The sequence below is a fragment of the Parasteatoda tepidariorum genome, chromosome 8 (assembly GCF_982258835.1).
Source record: "Parasteatoda tepidariorum strain Cologne lab strain chromosome 8, Ptep-v5.0, whole genome shotgun sequence".
Lineage (NCBI taxonomy): Eukaryota > Metazoa > Arthropoda > Arachnida > Araneae > Theridiidae > Parasteatoda > Parasteatoda tepidariorum.
The window spans coordinates 30,734,496-30,754,778 of NC_141762.1; the positions used below are offsets into that span (position 1 = coordinate 30,734,496).

Below are 20,283 nucleotides of genomic sequence, written 5' to 3' on the forward strand. Positions count from 1 at the left end.
TTTTATCGTGTTATCTTTTAGAATTTTTTCTCTCAGTTATTAAAGCCAGCTTCAGTTAAGGTTGCTTATCGAATATGAAATAATGCTTTTTTTGCGAATAGTATGCTATTTTTTATAGCTGCTGTTAGGTTGCAACTGTTACTCATAACTGTTAGCTTAAGTTTAGCCTATCTAGAGTTAGAACTGTCTACGCTTATTTTGAAAATGGCGCAAAATGTCAATATGGAGAAAAACCACAGTTTTATGAAAATTGAAAAGCGCTTGTGGTCTAATTTTTTAATATTTAAAAACTTGTCATCACGAAAGCAAATTTCTCCCAATGCTTGATTCAGGAGTCCCCATGTCTCTGGACTGTGTTCAAAATTACAAGCCTACATAGTTGAACATTAGTAGTCATAAATCCAAAAATTGGGTCGGCTTTTCAACGACGGCTATAAATTAAAATATTTAAAAACTTACTCCAGTACTGCATTACCTGGGCTCATAAGAATGTGCGAAAACTAAGAATAAGGCATTGGTTTTGTTATTTCATCTAGGTGGAAAAATGCCTCCAAATTGGCGATTTAAAAAAAAATTAATAGCTTTTTAAAACATTTAAGTTAATTGTCAGTTCTAAACTTCAGACAATTCTTCAAGGCGAGATTATATATGTAGTTTAAAATCATAAAATTGCTTCATGTGTAAAGCACTTAAACTAAGTTTTTTTTATTAGCTATAATTTTTAAAACCTATTTTTCTGATAAAACGTTACCATATGAACCAGAAAAATTACCAAAAGAATGGCTTAAATACCGAACATTTTCGTTTGTATGACCAGAGTTATGGTTTCTTCACTTCGATAGAGCTTCGAAAGACACCGTTAAAGACTTGATTTTCTCCCAAAGATGCATTTCAAATTTGGTAAAAAGAATATAAGGGGTTTTAATTAAGTAGAAAATTTCAAAAAATACTTCGCTTCAGTTAACACTCTGCTGCCTGAAGCATGTTAATAAAATACTTTCTCAAATGCTAAAAACAAAATCCAATGTGTGTGTGTGTTTCCCATCACAACTGAATAATGAAAGTTATATCAATTTTACAAATGCCAATTATGGTAAGTATATCCTAAATAATTAAATTTCAATACTGGGATAATAATTCATCTTGGTTGATTGGTTTTGATTAATCTACGAAAATGTAACCTATTTTGAGCCATTTTTTATTATTTTTTTCAAAACAACCTGATCTTGTTTAAAAAAAATTATTTTTTTAAAAATCCTACTCGTAAAGAAAACTACATTCAAATAATCTAAAAAAAAATCAAAATTAAAATGTGGATAATTTTAAAAAATAAGCTCTAAACATTGTATCATGTAAACGCTGTTTTGTTAATTTTTGTATTTGCTACATAATAAAATGAGGATAAAAATTTGTACAACAAGATTAAAAAAATTGTATTAGGTTGTTAAAAAAATTCTGCAACACTTGCGAAAATTTCAACTTTTACAAATTTTCATTTTGTGTTGTTGTTTTTGTGTGTTTTTGGTTTAAACTTTCATCAATAAGCTCTATATGACTTTGTGTAAAACTGAACTTCGGGTTTTGATTCGTTATTGCTAGAAACGAGACCTTTCAGCAAGGGATGCTGCAGAACTTTTTTGAAAACCTAATATTAAACAAAGTTTATCACAATAGTTGAAATCCTCCTTTATTACAGGCTATTACTGTGTTGTTTTTCCTTAAATGTATGTTGCTTGAAAGCTTTCTTGAATTAACGTAAGATAATACCTCTTGTTATATAATGAGATATGAATCAAAACATATCATTAAGGAAATTATGAAGATTGAGAACATATGTCTCACTTTTACTACTGATTAACAACTTTTAATTTTCGATTATAGCTGATAATTTTATGTACCACAAACGAAGCGCGCTGACCCTAGAGCTGGCATGAAATGCTCCAACAGGCGGATCATGGTTTAAAGTTCGGCCCACTCAGCTTATCATGTGAAGTCATCGTGATTCTTAGCTCTATAGAACGCAAATTCATTCTGGTTTTATCAAAAACACTATGAAAAATTCCGGATCTAATAACGTTATAGAGTACCGGCACTGTAGTTACATCATCCGTAAAATCCATTTTATCGTAGAATTCCTGTTTACCTTAAAACTTTGAATTGCAAATGTTCAGTCATATTTTATTTAATTAGAGTGACTTTACGGTGATTATAACTCTAAAAATTACTGCATATCAGATATTTTTGTTCCGTGAAATGTTTCGGTAAAAATGGATTTACAGTAAGAAATACCGGCACTCTGATTGCAGGTATTTTTTCAGTAATTTGATCCGGAACTTTAAGCGAGGTGAGATTTCTCCTGAAATTGAATGTCTAGTTTTTTGGGGTATAAAGAGATACGCTTATAGCGAATAAAAAACATGCATCAAGCTTTTCCAAGTGACAAAATTTATTAAAAAATGTCACAACACGATTTAGATTAAATTAATTTATTGCAGTGTTCATTGGGGAAATTTTTTTTGAGATTAAAATACATGAAGTCTTATTAGAAAGCCAAATTCAATATTAAAAAAAGTGATTAGCGTAAAATACATTTTTTTACCCTCCCTCCGTTTTTAAAGCTAGTTTTACATAAAGAGCAACTTTTCAACTGAAAGCATATTTCAAAATCGGTCAGAAAAACTCAAGCTCTTTAATTAAGCAACATCTTCAACAAAAAAATTGCGTCACTTCAATTAACGCTTCCCAGTTTTGAAACATTTTAGTCAAACACTTTCCACAAATCTTGAGAGAGGAGAAACTAACACGCTAGTAAGAGTCTCGCACAATTTCTTGAATTATGATAAGACGAGCTGCAAGTGAAAGATTGTTAATGGAGCAGAGCCTGTTCGAGAGTGTTCCTTCCAATTTGTTTAGGGCGAAGGTTCTCGAATTTTAGCCCCTTAATAGCCTTAAGGTGATATATTTTGCCTCCTGTCACAAGAGACAGGCTAATCGGTGGAAAAATTATGGCACGCTCTTCAGGCATACTTTTGAAGGAACAAGAATACAGGAATTTTTCTTTTTGAGGGTAGTAGGGTCAGGGTAATTATTTTTCCTTGAGTAATTGCCTAGGTGTTATAAAATTCTTTTGCTGTTTTGGGGAAGAATTTAGAATTATTTAAGTGACATCTTCTAAATTGCTTCATTTACTTCGCGTTATGGATTATCGCATTCATTAGTTGGTTGTGTTTTTGAAGCTTATTCTCATATTGAGTGAAATAAATCATTTTTAGCTAAAGTAGATGTTTAGAAAAATATGTCACCCGGAAAAAATGTATTTAGCAAAATATCCATTAAGACGTGAGGTGTCTCAGAACTAATTATTCAAATGAGCGGAAAATGTTCGCTGAGGAGAAAACGCTTTCAATGGAAAATGGTGAAAATAATATTATTAAATACGCAATATGTACTCTAGAATTCAAATTTTAAACACTTTAGAATAATCATTTATGAAGTGTTTTATAGGATGCATAAGAATTCATTAAATATTTTATTTTATAACAGTCGTTGAACAACCGACTCAATTTTCAGTTTACGACAGCTAAACTTTAACTCTGTAGCCTTGTTTTTTAGAACCCAATCGAGAAGACAAGGGAACTCCAGGAACAAGTATTGTGAGAAATTTTCCTTCGTGGAGGACTCCTTGATAGAACTAACCCACATCTGCGTTACATGGAAAGGAAAACTAGGAAAACCTCCCATGGTTAGCCCGGTGGCAAGGGGAATCTAACCCATTATGATCCGTTTACCAATTAGGATACTTTGCATCAGCATTGTATACCGGTGCGAGTCATGTGCGGAATTTGTATCGATTAGCTATCGCTGGGATTAGAACTCGGTTCCCCACATTGGGAGGCAAACAATCTATCCCCTCAACTTAAAAGTGATAGTTTAGGATTTTATTTTATACCTGGCTATATACAGTCGACCCAATTCTGAGTTTACTTGTCTACCAATGCTGTAATTTTGAAACTAATCTAGAAGACAAGAGAGTTTCTGGATCAAGCATTAGGACAAACTAGCTTTCGTGAAAGTCTTTTTGATAGAACTAACCATCATTTACGTTACATGAAAAGAAAACCACGAATTCCTCTCATGGTTTGCCCGACAGTACAGGGATTCAAACCCTTAATTCGCATAATAGTCCTTAATTCGCATGGTTAACCTGATAACCCTTCTATGTAATTTTATCTTCATTTACTTGAATAATAAGCATAGATATATCTTCATATAAAGATACTGTAAAAACTTGTATAAATTTGTAAACTTCTAGAATATTGCATAGCAGTAGTAATAATAGCTAATTATTTTACTAATTAGAATATTTTCACTTAAAAGCCTCGTTAAAAGAATATTGTTATTCGCTGAATAAAAAAAGGAATATTACCATTCCAAATACATTTTATAAAATTAATTATGGCTCATAACAATTTAATTTAGTCATTTATCGATACCTGAACAAAAAGATAAAAATCTTGCATCAGAATTTCCACATATTTAATTTTTTCATCATAAATGGTTTTTAAAATAATAGTTGAATTTTTTAAATACGTCTGTTTTGAAATTTGATTTTTCTCAGGACCGATTTCACTAAGACTTCGTATTTTGCCACGTAAAATTATGTTCCTAAAATGATGTAAGAAATGGTATACCTTACATTTTAAAATATTTTATAAAATCTCATAAAATAATAAATATTTATTAAGAGTTATTTTTTGCATGGAATTATCTTTGGTTAAATTAATTAATGAATTATAATTGTGTGTCAATCACATCCCCTCTGCCTTAATGGCTGAAAACAACAACAATGAATGGTTTATATAGAAATTTCCGAAAAAAGCAATTACATTGCACTTTAACCCTACTAACGGGACTCATTTGTCCCAATAACAGTTGATCACTACAGGTGGGACATATGTATCCCCCCATTAAGTACGGCTGGGACATATATGTCCCAGCCTCTAAATTGATAACCGCTTGTCAAAAAAATCCCAAGTACTAAATTTGCCTTATTTGTGACCTATTTTGTCCTTTTGAATAATTTTTTTTTAAAATTCGTAGTCAAAGGGTTAAAATTGAAAAAAAGAAATTAATTTGAATAACTTACATCGACTCTGACACCTTTGAGAGGCAAGAATTGCCCAGGTGGCCAATCGTTGGGTACATATCTGTAGAATTCGACATCGTCTTTGTACCATTTCACTGAGTATAATTTGTCTTCATCTAACCTATAACTACAAATCAGCTCAACAGATTCACCTTGTGTAGTGGGACTTGGTACATCCATCATGAGCATTCGGATTACACCGAAAATCAAATGAGCTGCAAGGAAGAAAAAACGGAACATGTAAAAACAATTTTTCGTGAAATTTCTTAAAATGAAACTTAAGTCAAAATAAAAAAGTTCATTTCAGTAATAGCAAAGATTTTCAAAAGTCGCTTTTCAATCGTGTTAAATTTTATTTTAAGAATAACGTGCAAATATTTGAAAAATGTTCGGTGAAGATATTTGCAATCGTTGCATGTAACTTCATGACAAATTATATGAAGCTAGTTTTCAGATAAGAATTTTGTAAAAATAATTCTTGAATATTTTTATAATCAACGAAAAAAACTTTACTGCACGTCATGAATCTATATTCGAATACATTTTTCTGCTAATTTCGTGAATGGTGAATAATGCTTGGTGTACATCATAATTAAGTTGTGTGGAAAAATAATATATATTTTTTAAAGATGTTGTAAGAAAACTAAACCTGTTACAGAAGTTTTAATATTATTGTTGTTTACAAAAACAGGACACAAAATTTAAAAATATATTCTTTACAGTACAGAAGCCCTGTGAATTCTTTTGAAAAAATTTTTTTTAATGCATAAGAAAATTTTTAAGAAGAGTATATTTTTGTATCTTATTTGAAACGTATAACATTTTGTCAACTGTATTTCATTTTGTATCGCAAAATTACTTCTTGAAGTATAAATATTTATTAAAAGTTCCACTTAATAAATTTATAATTTTCTTAAAACTAAGATTACAATATCTGCCTTAGGTTATTTACAATATATGACATACTTTCTAATGCACGAAATTAATTTTTAGTATTCTGTCTAAACCATCTCTGTATTTGTAAGTTTCAGTTGTGGAAAAAAGTCCACATGTTTTCATAAATTTTTTTGAATATGTCATTAAAATAATACCTAAAAAACCTTAATTATATTATATATAAAGCCAGAAATACGATAGCGAATTCACAATACAATATTGCAGTTGTTGATTGATTTAATATTAAGATTTATTTACTAAAACCAATAAATGAAATCCTACAAATGTTCAACTGTATGACAAAAAGAAAGATGAGAAAAAAATGCGCAATTTTCAGTGATTTGGGAGTGAGGTTATTCACTAATTAGACAGATGTCTCCTTTGAATGATAAAAAATATGAAGCTTTGTTTCTTAAATAACCATTATGTGAAGTCCATAGTAATATTTCAGTTGGAATGATTCGAATTGCAAAAGAAAATATTACTTTATGGTTTACTTCAGTTAGAAGCGCCATCTGTTGGCACACGTTGATAAATAATAGTACTTGTTGAGAATAAATTTTTCGTTCCTGAAGCAGACTTGTTTACAATTTAATTGAGAGCAACATCAGATCAATTTGTTTGCTTTAGCAAAAACTATTGTATGCCATTATAAAATATAATTTTTTAATTTGCTTTTAAAATCAGTGGCTATTTTTGAAACTCAAGTTAATATTGAATATATACATAACAATTAATAAAAATAATTCCTATGAAGTTTATTTGATGACTTATGCCTTTCAAATCTTTTCTAATTTATAACGTTCCATGGAAGGCAAACAATAAAACAAAAATTATCCATAACCTAGGAAAAGCCAAAACAATCAATATCTAGTGGTCATCATTACGTCTGGCCAATCGGATCATATCAATGGATAAAAGTGAAATATGACGAGGACAAAGAGAACTTTTTCGTCAACATCAGCACTTAGAGGTGACAAGATACGCAGTTTTATGAAGGCCCAGAAAGGATATTTCCTTTCTTTTTTTCACACTTTCGTCACTAGATTCTTCATTAGGACTCTTGCTTAGATGAACTTTTTTTCTCCGCCAACTATATCGCCGGGAATTTTTTCCACTCTCAGCTCTGATTTTCTATTAATCTCTTCGATGTTGGACGGTATAAATCAATGACGTTTCCTTTTGAAAGGAGATTGGCTATATCGTATCGATTAATATGATCGATGAAAGCCCGGTGGGAATTGTTTTATTGAAAGGAAACCTGGTGATGGATTTAAAAAATGATTGTTTTTTTTTTTTCATTCCATTCCAGTGTCCATTTAATAACGGAAAAATTCTATTTGTTGTTTAGTGCTCCGTTGAGAAAAATTTCAGAATTGTTTTGAACAAAGTTATTTAGAAACACTTCAAAAATTGATTAAGCTCTACACACCCGATGCTTCACTAAAGGCACCCCCCTCAAAAAAAATTAGATTTATGTTTCAAATACTTAACAAAAAGAAAGATAAATTTAAATTGAATTTTATTTATCAATTAAAACTAAATATTTTTTCTTAAAATTACGGGATATTGCATAAATGTACTTATATGGTATGCAAACCATTTAAAAAACAATTATATTAATATTTTTGTACCATAAAAGTAGTATTTAACTGGTCATATTTAGATTGAAGGATATATTTAAATTGTGATACGCTAATATATATTTCATTTCAGTTTCATTGCAGTGAGAAAAAAGTATGGTTAAAGCTACCGACTATGGAAAAATGTACCGTATTTCTGTCTGTATGGGAACACTATAAACTCGGTGACCTTTACCGTAGTGCTTTGATAAAGGTTTTTGTGAATACTAACAAAAAAAAAAACAAAGAAAAAACACATAATTTATATTATGTGTTATAATTTGGCAAATGAGGTGAACTTTGATAATTTTATAAAAATATCCTTAGCATAGCAATGAAATAAAAATCTTTTATTTGGGGTTTAGATAATTTTTAAGTTTTGTACTTTTTATTAAATGTGTGGCAATAAGAATAAAAGTTTTGACAACCAGAATTTTCGGTAAGCTGTTACTATATGAAAGGAAAAATTACTAAATAAATGATTTTTGAAACAAAATATATTTCTTTTTATTATAAGAATTATGCTTTTTTTACCCTAAATCTAAACAACATACAGTACGGTAACTTAACCAAAAAATTTTTTCCACTTCGTACTCATCTTTATTTGAATGTTTGATAAAGTTTAAAACAATTTGCTCTTGTTCTTGCTTTTGTTTGTTTTCAAAAATCAGGTACAATTCAAATGTAACATGTAATTTTTATTAAAAACATTTTTCTCTTTAAATGCCAACAATATTTCAAAAACCTGTTGTAAAGCTTTGTAATTATAACATAAGTCCAATTAAATAAACTGGAGATCAATCATGTGATCGGTGGGGACTTATCACTATAATGACATTGGGTGTAACTGTTTCAAAGAATATTATATTTTTTATATCGAGGCCTTATAGCATGTCTCGAAAGTTAGCATGAAACTTTTCGCGTAGTAGAAATTTTATATTTTACGAAACGTTTTACTTATTTTTTAAAAGGAAAAAGTGATGACATGTAGCTTTTTTTACGATATAACAGAACTCAGCATGAAAGATTTATTGAAATATTATCCACAAGTAGTGTTGTTTGGGTAAACGTCAACCATTTCTTAAAGTTTCAATACATTTTACCCTACAATTGAAGAGAAACGGAGATTTAAATATGGTGACATTTTTTTAATTAATCTAAAAACCAGAATTTACGCTACTAGAATAAAAAAAGCCTCTTTTTTACACGATTTTATCATATTTTAAAGAACGTTATTAAAGAAAAAGAAACAAACTCCGGGAATTAATTAGGAAAATAGTAATCTATAAACTTCCCAATTGTGAAATAAAATACATAAGACAAGTTCTAGGAATTAATTGAGAAACCAGTAATATATAAGTTTTCAAATGTGAAATAAAATGCTTCAAAATGTTCTGAAAATTAATTAGGAGTGCAGTAATTTGTAAATTCCTGAAAATTGAAATAAAGTGCATAAAACAAGTTCAGGGAATTAAGAGGGAGAATAGTAATTTATAAATTCCTTAAATGTGAAATAAAAGGCATTAACACTAATTGCTTTGAATGTTACTTTTATAAGTGTTAAATATGAAATTCAATCGAATCCTAAAAATGAAGAGTTTGTAGAAATATAAATATAGGCCTCATTTTCAAATTATTTAAGAGTGTTATTTTCTTGGCATTTTGCTATTGAATAACACCTAGAAAAACATGTACGCAACAAGGTGTTTACGTTTATAGTACTTTTATCTATTAGTAGTATGTTTTAAAGTATCTACATGGAAGCAATATTTAAGAACAGTTTGATGTAAACATTATTCAACTTCAAAAAAATTTTGGGCAAAAGCTAGAAAGTTAATGCATTTTAACCCCTTCTCTGTCTGCGACGCATCAAATACGATCACGATAGGCGTTTTTGTGCCGATATGGTCGGCGTCGCATGCCATGTGACGAGAATAGAACTCATCTTTTTAAATCCCGTAATTTTTCTATATTTCTGAATATTGCTAATAACACTTCCTTCGCAACTAGTTATACTTTCTTCGTAATTTTCTCAGTGAGATTTCCCGCCTTGAATTGAAATCAAAATTATTTTATACTTTCTGTAATTTCTCTTTCCTTAGTGTTACCATTACATGTAATCTATAATAAATTATTTAAATTTTGTGATAAATGTGATTTTTACGATTTAATGCAGAAGACTAATTTTAAAGCTGTTTTAACAATAAGGTTAGAAAATTAGTTTCCAAAATATCTTTTACCTAATTTTAATAATTATTTTACGCAGATATTTATCTTAAATACCTAAAAGCAATAGAGTTAATAAATATGTTTTCACAGTGTATTTTTTTAAAAGATAAGACTTGGAAGCATTGTAGGGAAGACTGGTGATCAGCGAACAGTATATCACATATTTCACCACCAATGGATCAAGCAAAAAACCGCTTGCTAACAAAAATATTTTGCATTTTTGAATTTAGGATAGAACATGTATTAATTCTCAGCAGTTGAAAAAAGATTTTTTTAGGTCTGAAATTAAAAAAAAAATCTGATAGAGAATGGGTTAATGTGATATCTAACACATTAACGTACGCAAGCTTTACGCAACGCATTTACTCTAAAACAGTAACTTTTCTTTACAAAACTTGCATAGGTGAAAATAAAAAAAGGTCGCTACTTTTTTGCTCAAAACTCTTTATGTTTTGCTCCAGAGTTCACCAAACTTGAAGTATTAAATTGAGGAATAAGTTCTATTACAAAAAAATGTTCAAAAAATAAAGCTTTTAAATATTGCAAACAACAATATACGAAAAAATATATTGGACATTTTCGGCTTCGTATGTTAAATTTTCTTAACAAAACGGATTATTTTATGAGTTACTTTAAGCAGATAAGTAATGAACAAATAAGAGACAGTGTGAATTTTAAAAACATCAATCATGCACTTAAACTTTAAATGAAAGAAATAGCAACCTATAAGCCTATGTTCTTATAGTCGTCCTAGCTAATACTTTAGTGTAAAACTTTCATTTCATGTAAAATAATGTTTTATACATAAATATTTTTGCATATATGTTACCGGCAAAGTATGAAATCCGGCATTGTATAGAATGCCTACCTATTGTATAGAATGCCTAAAATTAGCCGGCAAGGTATGAAATGATTTATATTTCGCACATTGCCTAGGCATTCAATAGAATGCCAAATGCTATTTAGGCAAAGTATGAAATAAACGTCCTGATGAGGTTATTATGTAAATGATGTGCATGTTACTGTGAATGACCCAAATCGGTGGTTGTTGACTTTCACCGGTGAATGTTGACAATCACATAGTCGCTTTGGTGAATGTCCGAATAATTTATTGCATCCGATTTGATATTAATTTATTCGTGGATATAATTACATTTATTCGATATTTTAATACTTGCTGACGATAGATTAGAAGAAACAGCAGTGTTTGGAGAATCGGGCAAATGTATACCGGGCAGTGGCACTTGACCTTAAAAAAACATCAGTCTAGGATATACCAGGCAAATGCATACCGGGCGGTGGCACTTGACCTTAAAAGAAACATCAGTGTAGGATATACCGGGCAAATGTATACCGGACAGTGGCACTGATCCTTAAAAAAAAATCAGCGTAGGGTATACCGGCCAGTGGCACTTGACCATACTTAGTATATTAGACCTAGTATATTTACCAAAGATCTAGTCATACTAGGTCCAGTTAAGTGCCATTGCCCGGTATCGGGTATATCCCGGTATATCCTACACTGATGTTTTTTTAAGGTTCAGTGCCATTGCCCGGTATACATTTGCCCGGTATACCCTACACTGATGTTTTTTTAGTGCCATTGCCCGGTATACATTTGCCCGGTATACCCTACACTGATGTTTTTTTAAGGTCAAGTGCCATTGCCCGGTATACATTTGCCTGGTATACCGTACACTGATGTTTTTTTAAGGTCAAGTGCCATTGCCCGGTATATATTTGCCCGATACTCCAAACACTGCCGTTTCTTCTAATCTATCGTCAGTAAGTATTAAAATATCGAATAAATGTAATTATATCAACGAATAAATTAATATCAAATCGGATGTAATAAATATTTCGGACATTCACCAAAGCGACTAATTTGATTGTCAACAATCACCGGTGAAAGTCAACAACCACCGATTTCGGTCATTCACAGTAACATGCACATCATTGACATAATAGCCTCATTAGGACGTTTATTTCATACTTTGCCTAAATAGCATTTGGCATTCTATAGAATGCCTAGGCATTATATACAATGCCTAGGGAATGTATGCAATAATTCTCCCATTTCATACTTTGCGTAAAAACATCTGGCATTCTATACAATGCCTAGGCATTCTATACAATGCTGGCTCCTCATCCTTTGCCGGTAACATATACAGTAGAACGTCAATAGATCGTTTCTCACGAGATTATTTTTTAAGAACGACAGATACAGAAAAACGAAGAGCGCGGATCAGCTTTAAATGTTAAATAACGACAAAAAAAAGTATGAAAATTAATACGTTAGGTCTCAAAAATTAATAGTACATTAAGTGTAAAAAATTATGCAATTCCTGCAAAAATATTTACCTGCAAAAGAAAGATAAATAAATATATTTATTCGTTTACAATATTTGAAAATTTTGGTTCTTTTCAGCGCAAACAATGAATTTTCGTCATTCGTCACAGATTGCTCTTCATTTTCTGAAAGTTCGTTTGATTATTAAAGTTCTTCATCCTTTTGAAGCATCGAGGCCTGCAGCGAATGCTTGCTCGAATTCGTTGAGTTAAGTTCGTTCTTCATCGGTACCATTTTGCCTTGCTTTAGCTTCTGCAACCATTTTTTGAACCAATAACACCACAAGTTTTAATATTTTAATCAACTCATGCTTAAACATCACAAGCCTGTTGTTTGAGAGGTTTAACCCAAACTGTATCAAATCGAATATTTTCTCCATTTTTAGCATCAGGAGTTACTATTTTTGTTCTAAAAACAAATTAATATCAAAAATATTTTTTAAATATCAGTAGAATTTTCGAACGATAAATGCATAAATCTGCTAGTCCCTAAAATAATCTGAGAATTATTAACATTATAAAAATACCATTTACGACGAGACTATTAAAACAAGGCGATACATACGTAAAACCGAAAGATGCGAGCGAAGGATCGAGTTTCGACTGTACATATTCATAAAACAGTTGTTTATGTAGAACATAATTAATTTTAGCCTCAAAAACACATAACTTTAGAAGTAAGGGATGTAAAAAAAGAATTTTCAGAGAGGCAAAAAAATGAACTTAGGCAACATTTGAGACAATTTTCAGCAAAATAATTTTTTCACACGCTTGTCATTTTCTTTGCATGAGTGAAATACCTTCTTACGTATGAAGAAATATTTATATAATATATGCACTTGTTTGGCGTATACTAAAATAAATCTTGTAAAATAATTTTGTAAAAAAACTGGAATAGTATGGCAAAGACATTACTGGTACGAGGGTTGCCATTTATATTTCTGGCCTTGGCAACAGTAAGTGTTGCTAGGCTACCGCAGACGATTTTAATCGAAAGTTTGATATTTTTAAACATAAATTCAGCAGTCGATTTACCATTATAGCTTCATTTGTGTTGTTGGCAGTAAATTGAAAAGTTCTTCTCTTTCAAAAAATGGAATTGAATTTTGAACATTTTCGTGCCATTATATTTCATAACTTTCGACGTGGATTGTCAAGACAAGAGTGCTTCGATGAACTTAATTCTTTATTCAGCGATAAAGCGCCATCCTACACTGTAAAAAATTGGTATAACGATATTAATCGTGGTCGATGTTCGATCCAGGACGAATCCCGTGCAGGTCATCCAAAATCCGTTGTTGTGCCAGAAATGATCGATGCTGTGCGTGAACTGATAAAGCAAGATCGTCATGTGACATACCATGAGATAGAGGCGTGTTTGGACATTAGTATGACTAGCATCAATAAAATATTGCATGAACATTTGAGCGTAAAAAAAATTTGTTCGTGTTGGATCCCGCATAATCTGACAAACGTTCAAAAAAAGCTCGTGTCGATTGGTGCAAGGAAATGTTGGAAAAATACGTTCAAGGTACATCAAAGGCTGTGTATAACATCTACACAGATGACGAATCATGGATCGGATATGAGCCGAAACCAAAACAGCAATAAACTGTATGGGTCTTCCAAGACGAGGCAAAACCAACAAAAGTTGTTCGAGGAAGAAGCACATCGAAAGAAATAATTGCCTGTTTCTGCGGCATTAACGGTCATGTGGCAACAGTGGCGTTAGAGCAACGCAGGATGGTCAATTCTGAATGGTACACTACCATTTGTTTGCCAGAAGTCAACGGAGATATTCGAAAAAAGCAGAAGAACAGGCGAATCATTCTTCATCATGACAATGCGAGCTCTCACACATCGACTCAAACAAAAGCATTTCTGACGGAGCGAAAGATCGAACTGATGGGTCATCCGCCGTACAGCCCTTATTTGGCACCCAATGACTTCTTCCTATTGCCACACATCAAAAATAAATTACGTGGACAACGATTTTCGACCCCCGAAGAAGCGGTTGATGCATTCAAAACGCATGTTTTGGAGTTACCTCAATCGGACTGGAAAAAATTGCTTTGAAAATTGGTTCAAACGCATGCAAAAGTGTATTGATCATCATGGAGAATATTTTGAAAAACAATACAACTAATTTCGATCCTACTTATTTGTTTTTTCATTATTAGGGCAGAAATATAAACAGCAACCCTCGTAATAAAACCATTAATATATGGAATTTAAACTATTCATTTGTTAATTTTTCCGTTCGAATGGTAAAGGTTTTTTGGAAATTCTGGATTTCAAATTCATAGTTCTTATTACCACTCATTTAGTAAAAATACAAAATTAAAAATAAAATTTTATCAGATAAATGTTTTTTTTCCACCACGCTTTAAAATATCATGATCAAATTAAAGCATTTTACCTCATTAATAAATTTTTATCGCATGTTATAAAAGCATATTTTAACCAAATTTATTACCAAAGTAGCATGGTAATAAAACCATATGCTATTATGATATTACAAAAAATTATTACAAATGAGCTTAGGTGAAAATTACAGTACTTTTGGGTGCTCACATAAGAGCCATAAATACGGTAAATGTTACCATATTTTGGTAATTTTGACCATACTTTCTTTTACGTATTACGTATTTAAATAATATGTCAGATTCTAAACATAATTTTTTTTATAAAATTTCAACTAATTCAATTTTTTTATACATTTCAATTCATTTAATAGTTCAAGAACCATAATTTATTACTTTTTTTAGTTTATTTGGATTTCATTTGGAAGTTAATACATTCAAAGCAACTGCAATAATTTTCTATCATTTACAAATTTCTTAAATGCATGAAATTATTTTTATATTCGTTTGATTTTCTATTATAATAAATGTTTCCTTTTAATAATAGTGTGAAAAAACTTTGAAGCCAAATTCCAAACTAGTCACAATAAAATGCCGCTAATAAAAATGCAAATTACTAGCTGTTAAAACCATTCAACGTCATAAAAATGTATTTATCATCGATAGTTTTAAATTTTTTTTAACACTTCATTCAGTTAATTTTCTATGGCAACCTGTGTATTCGTTGAAAAAAATGACGCCAACAAATATGGGAAAATATCCATTAATCAAAGAAACATGAATTCCAACTGAATGCTTTATTATTCCTATTTATTTTTTACAAAATTGATAACAATGCGTATATGATATATTATTAAAAATTGTTTGAAATAAATGGGTTAGACAAAAGCATCAATTACATAAATGGAAGTTCTTTTAGATGTGAATAATTTTTTTAAGTGAATTCTGAAATAAAGTGTTTTGTTTCCTGAATAATATTCAGAATTTTTTTCTTACTATAAACATGTTTCATTTAGTGAAAAGATTTTTATTCATGAATATTTAAATTTATTGTTCATAAAACTAAAGTTATATAATTGTGTAAAGTTTAAAATAGCAAAATGTTTTGTTAGTAGACTTATTTTATTCGTATTTAAAAATGGGTTAGATGAAATAAACAATTTCTACCTGTAGAGTATGAAATATTTTTTTTTTGAATCTCGTTAAAAATTGTATGAGACACATGTAACTTGATTATTATATGCGTCTCATACGATGCATTTAATTACTAAACATAAATTCAGATTATATAATTAATAATTCTTGTAATATTATGTATATAACTTTACAAATGTTAATATTATAAATATAGTAATATTGCACAATTAAAAATCTGAATCAAATGTACTGTGACCCTGAATACAGTATCCCTAAATCCATTTAACCGTAAATTCCATGTAACCGTAAAATCCATTTAACCGTGAAATCCATTTTAACTGTAAAATTTGATATCACATATTTTGATAGCAATATTTTTAATGACAGTAATTCAGTGATTTTACAGTATACCAGATTTTTTGTTCCATAAAACTTTATCGTAATAATGGATTTTGCAGAAAAAAGTAATAGCACCCTGAACTCCGGAATATTTTACAGTAATTTGAATTTGTTACAGTGTGTATATTACAATATTTTTTATTCAAACTCTTAAGATTTCTTCTGGCTAGTTTTTCTTTTATTTCTTGCAGTACAATACAGGGAAATTTTAATTAAGAGATCTTATGTGCTTTAATTACAAAAATATTTTTTAAATGTCTTTTCCATGATATAAAAATGCTTTCAAGAAGAAAATAAAAATGGTCCATATTTGAAATATCATTTAACGATTTCTTCTCCCAATAATAGTTTATACAAATACGCTAATTAACAGCACAAAAATAAATAACTGAAATAGAAGTTTGTTTAATATGCTGTTCCTTAATACGCGACACCCCTATTTTAGCAGAAGGAAATGATGGACTCTACTAAAATTATTCAAGAACACGCCAGAAGGTTAAATGATGAAGAAAGTAAGAAAAAAGAAGTCTTCAATCACCCTTAGAGTATGTTTTAGAGTTTAAAAACATCCTTCCTTTGATTTTCTCAGTTTTTTAATGAAGCGTATTGTGCTTAGCCGGATGACAGTGAATATTCTTAAGGGCATAAAATTATTTTCCTCATAAAATTTAAATTTTAGGAAGATATCTAAATAATCACGATTGAATTAACTTTAACTCAACTTCTACTACCTTCTACAACCGTTACAACTTCTACTTACCAACAACTATCAGAATAAAGTATGGTCACATCTACAGAATATGGAAAAATGTATCGTTGTCTTTTCACTCTATGGGAACACCAAAAAGCTCTGAAATTTTTATTGAATTGATTTTTTTAAAATTAACAATGAAATATAGCTTTGTAATATAAGTTAAAAATTGGTAAATGTGGTAACAATTGGTAATTTTCTCATTATATTTCTGCATGGCATAAAATCTATCATTTTTTTGGTAAAATTGACATTTCAGACTTGTATTTTTTTTATTAAATATGAGGTGATAAGAGCTATAATTTAGAGAACTAGAAGTTTTGGTATACTATTACCATGTGAACGAAAACATCACAAAAAAGGGTTTAAATACTGCATATTTTGGTTTCATAAGCAGAATGACAATTTTTTTAAGCAGAAATGTCATTACCATACAGTACTGTAATTTTACCAGGATATTTTCTCCATATAAACAATAACGGCTGAATTAATTTTAACTCAATTTTTAGCATTATGAAGTGGAATTACTTTTGCAATATAGTGAGTTCTTAATATGCGATACCACACGTTGCTTAATATGAGATACAATCCTATACTTAGAAACTATGTCTCTTTATGTGAAATCTTATATTTTTTGTTGTTCTTGGTCATAGACTAGTTACAACTGAGCATTTATCTTTTGAAAGTAGAACTAGAGCCCTGAACAGAAAAGATAACTTCTTGTGTGCTCAAATTTTGCAATTGAAAGCAAATAACAAAAGAAAAAAAATCTTTAAATTATTATAATTTTTGTTGTTTTAGATTATAGTAATTCGAATAAGATTATAACAATTAAATACATATATATGCAAGATCTTGCTGCATGAAGAATAAATTTCGGTAAAATTACCATGCTTTATGGTAATGTCATTTCTGACGAATGATGATTCTCGTTAATAAAACGGTGTACGGAATTCTAAACCATGCATTTGGTAATTTTTCCGTTCACAGGGTAAGGATTTACGGGAAATTCTGGTTATTAAAATTATAGTTCTTATTATCACACATTTAGTAAAAGATACAAAACAGAAAAGTTAACTTAACTGAATAAATTATTTCTATGACATGCTCTAAGGTATCATGATAAAATTACCGAATTTCATCACATATTATAAAATTATATTTTATTGTTAATTTTACCAAAATTACCAAAGCACTTTTGTAAGAATTACTGCGCTTGTTAGTGTTCCCATAGAGCCCAAATACATGGTAAGATTTACCATATTCCGGTATGTTTGACCATATTTTTTATTAAGTGTAGTTATAATAAGAAAACAATTCAAAAGTTCCATAGAAATAACTTTAAAATTGTTTCCAGTATATTGATTCAGGCTCCTATTTATAATAAATTTATTCTAGTGAATATTTTCGTACAAGATGAACCTTTAAGAAAAACGGTAATATTTACTTATTTTGTGCTTTGAAAGTTACATTATTTTGCGATAAAATTGAAGAAACTATAGTGGTGAATTTCTGATATTCATTTTGCCATTTAGTCTCTTATTTAAAATACCGAGAGATGAAATGATTTGGTAAGCAAATAAAAATATAAATTTAGCGTTTTTTTAAAAAAAAAAAGTTTGGTTTCAAGTTTATGTTCTAGTTTGTTACAGAGAATATTCTTTAAATAAGCAACATTTTCAAAACAGAGGATAATATCTATTTTAAAAATGCCTTACAAGTTACGTCATTCCATTTTTGTGATAAAGTTGAGAACATTATAGAGCTGAATATTTTGATTAGATATCATTGAATTTAATCTTTTAACTAGTACAGAGTATTAACTAGTAAATGTTTAATTTAGCAGAACTAAATAAAATATGAAGTCAGTTATTTTTTTAAAAAGTTTTGTTTTAAATGAATGCTCCAATTCCTTTCAGTGAATATTTTACCAAAGCTAAATCTTCAAGAAATAGAATAACATCTTCTTATATATGCTTTGAAAGTAACATCCATCCAGATTCTTCGATAAAGTTGGGGACATTATCGGACTGAATATTCCGATCAGACATTACATCATTTAGTCTTTTAGTTGTTAAAACTTGATGGCTCTAAAAATGGTTTTCGACGTATTAAAAAGAAAGGTCCTGGGGCTTTTAAAAAATTCATATCGTTCAACGGCCGGCAAGGTATATAAAAATCGATTTCTGAACAGGAGTCTGGACTGTTTCGTCGCCCCTTAATGTTCGAGTCACACCCTTCCCTAATGAACCCAAGAACAAACCTTTGATGCTATCCTTCCATGTTAACTAGAGCATAGTGCCCAAGAATTACTCTTCTATATAGTAAGCTTGGAATTACTTTTTACTAAAGTGATAATTACTCGCAACTCAGAACGTTTGATGGAGATCAGCATTGAGTTTCTTCTCACGTACGATGGTTTTGATGAGAATAAGATGGGGAGATAGTTTATCTTGATATGCCATCTTGAATTGTTTATTGGCCTTAAATATATAAGAAAAATTTTTATTTCTGACGTTGCTGTAGTTTTTTGTAATTGTTATCACAACCTTTATGAGTATAATTCATTTTAAATCACACAAATTTATTTTAAAATTTTAAAGAAAACTATACAATTGCATGGATTTTACAAATGTTATAAAACTCTGTTGCGGTTGAAATATTTTATAGTATTGGTAGGTAACAGTCATAGGTAGGCAACATGCAATACTGAAGGAAAAAAAACGTAGTAAAAAACTACCAGAACATGGTAAAATTTGCCATGTTTTTGGTTCAATGGAAGCACCAAAAAGTTTATAAATTTTCACCAAAGCGCTGTGGTAATTATTTGTTGAAATTGATCAAAAAATAGGGTATCGTAATATGTCATAAAATTTGGTATTGGGAATTTTATTATAATATATTAGAATATAGCATAAAAACGATTTAATACGCTAAATTTACTTTTCATTTTTGCATTTCTTACTAAAATGTGGTAATGAGAACAATAACTTTGAAAAACAGAATTTAAAAGTTAGCCGTTAGAATTTGTCTGAATGAGATAATAAATATATTGTTCAAATACCATATATTTTAGTTTCATTAACCAGAACTATAGAGTTTAATACCGCAAATGTCAGTACCATAATTTTATAAGAATTTTTTCTCTCCATGAAGCTGAAAATGTTAGTTTGATAATATCATGGGATCATGATTAAAAATGGGATGCACATAGTTGATCGTAGAAATGTTACATAAAATTTAAACCGAAAGATCATCAAAATAATACATCATTCCGTTAGTATTTATTGTTGGTTCTTAAAATTGTTTTATTATTGAAGTTGCTTAAGTATGTTGAAGACTTTAAATGTA

At 29.8% G+C, this 20,283-nt stretch overlaps 1 protein-coding gene across 1 annotated transcript in view; it reads right to left on the minus strand.

Annotated features, from left to right (window-relative positions):
* The window catches only part of LOC107449976 (cell adhesion molecule 2), a 130,241-nt gene that overhangs the window by 33,303 nt on the left and 76,655 nt on the right, over positions 1 to 20,283 (minus strand). Inside the window, exon 2 of the mRNA XM_016065671.4 lies at positions 5,147 to 5,361. Coding sequence (XP_015921157.1) covers positions 5,147 to 5,361 — 215 coding nt within the window. The remainder of the gene's footprint in view (positions 1 to 5,146; positions 5,362 to 20,283) is intronic.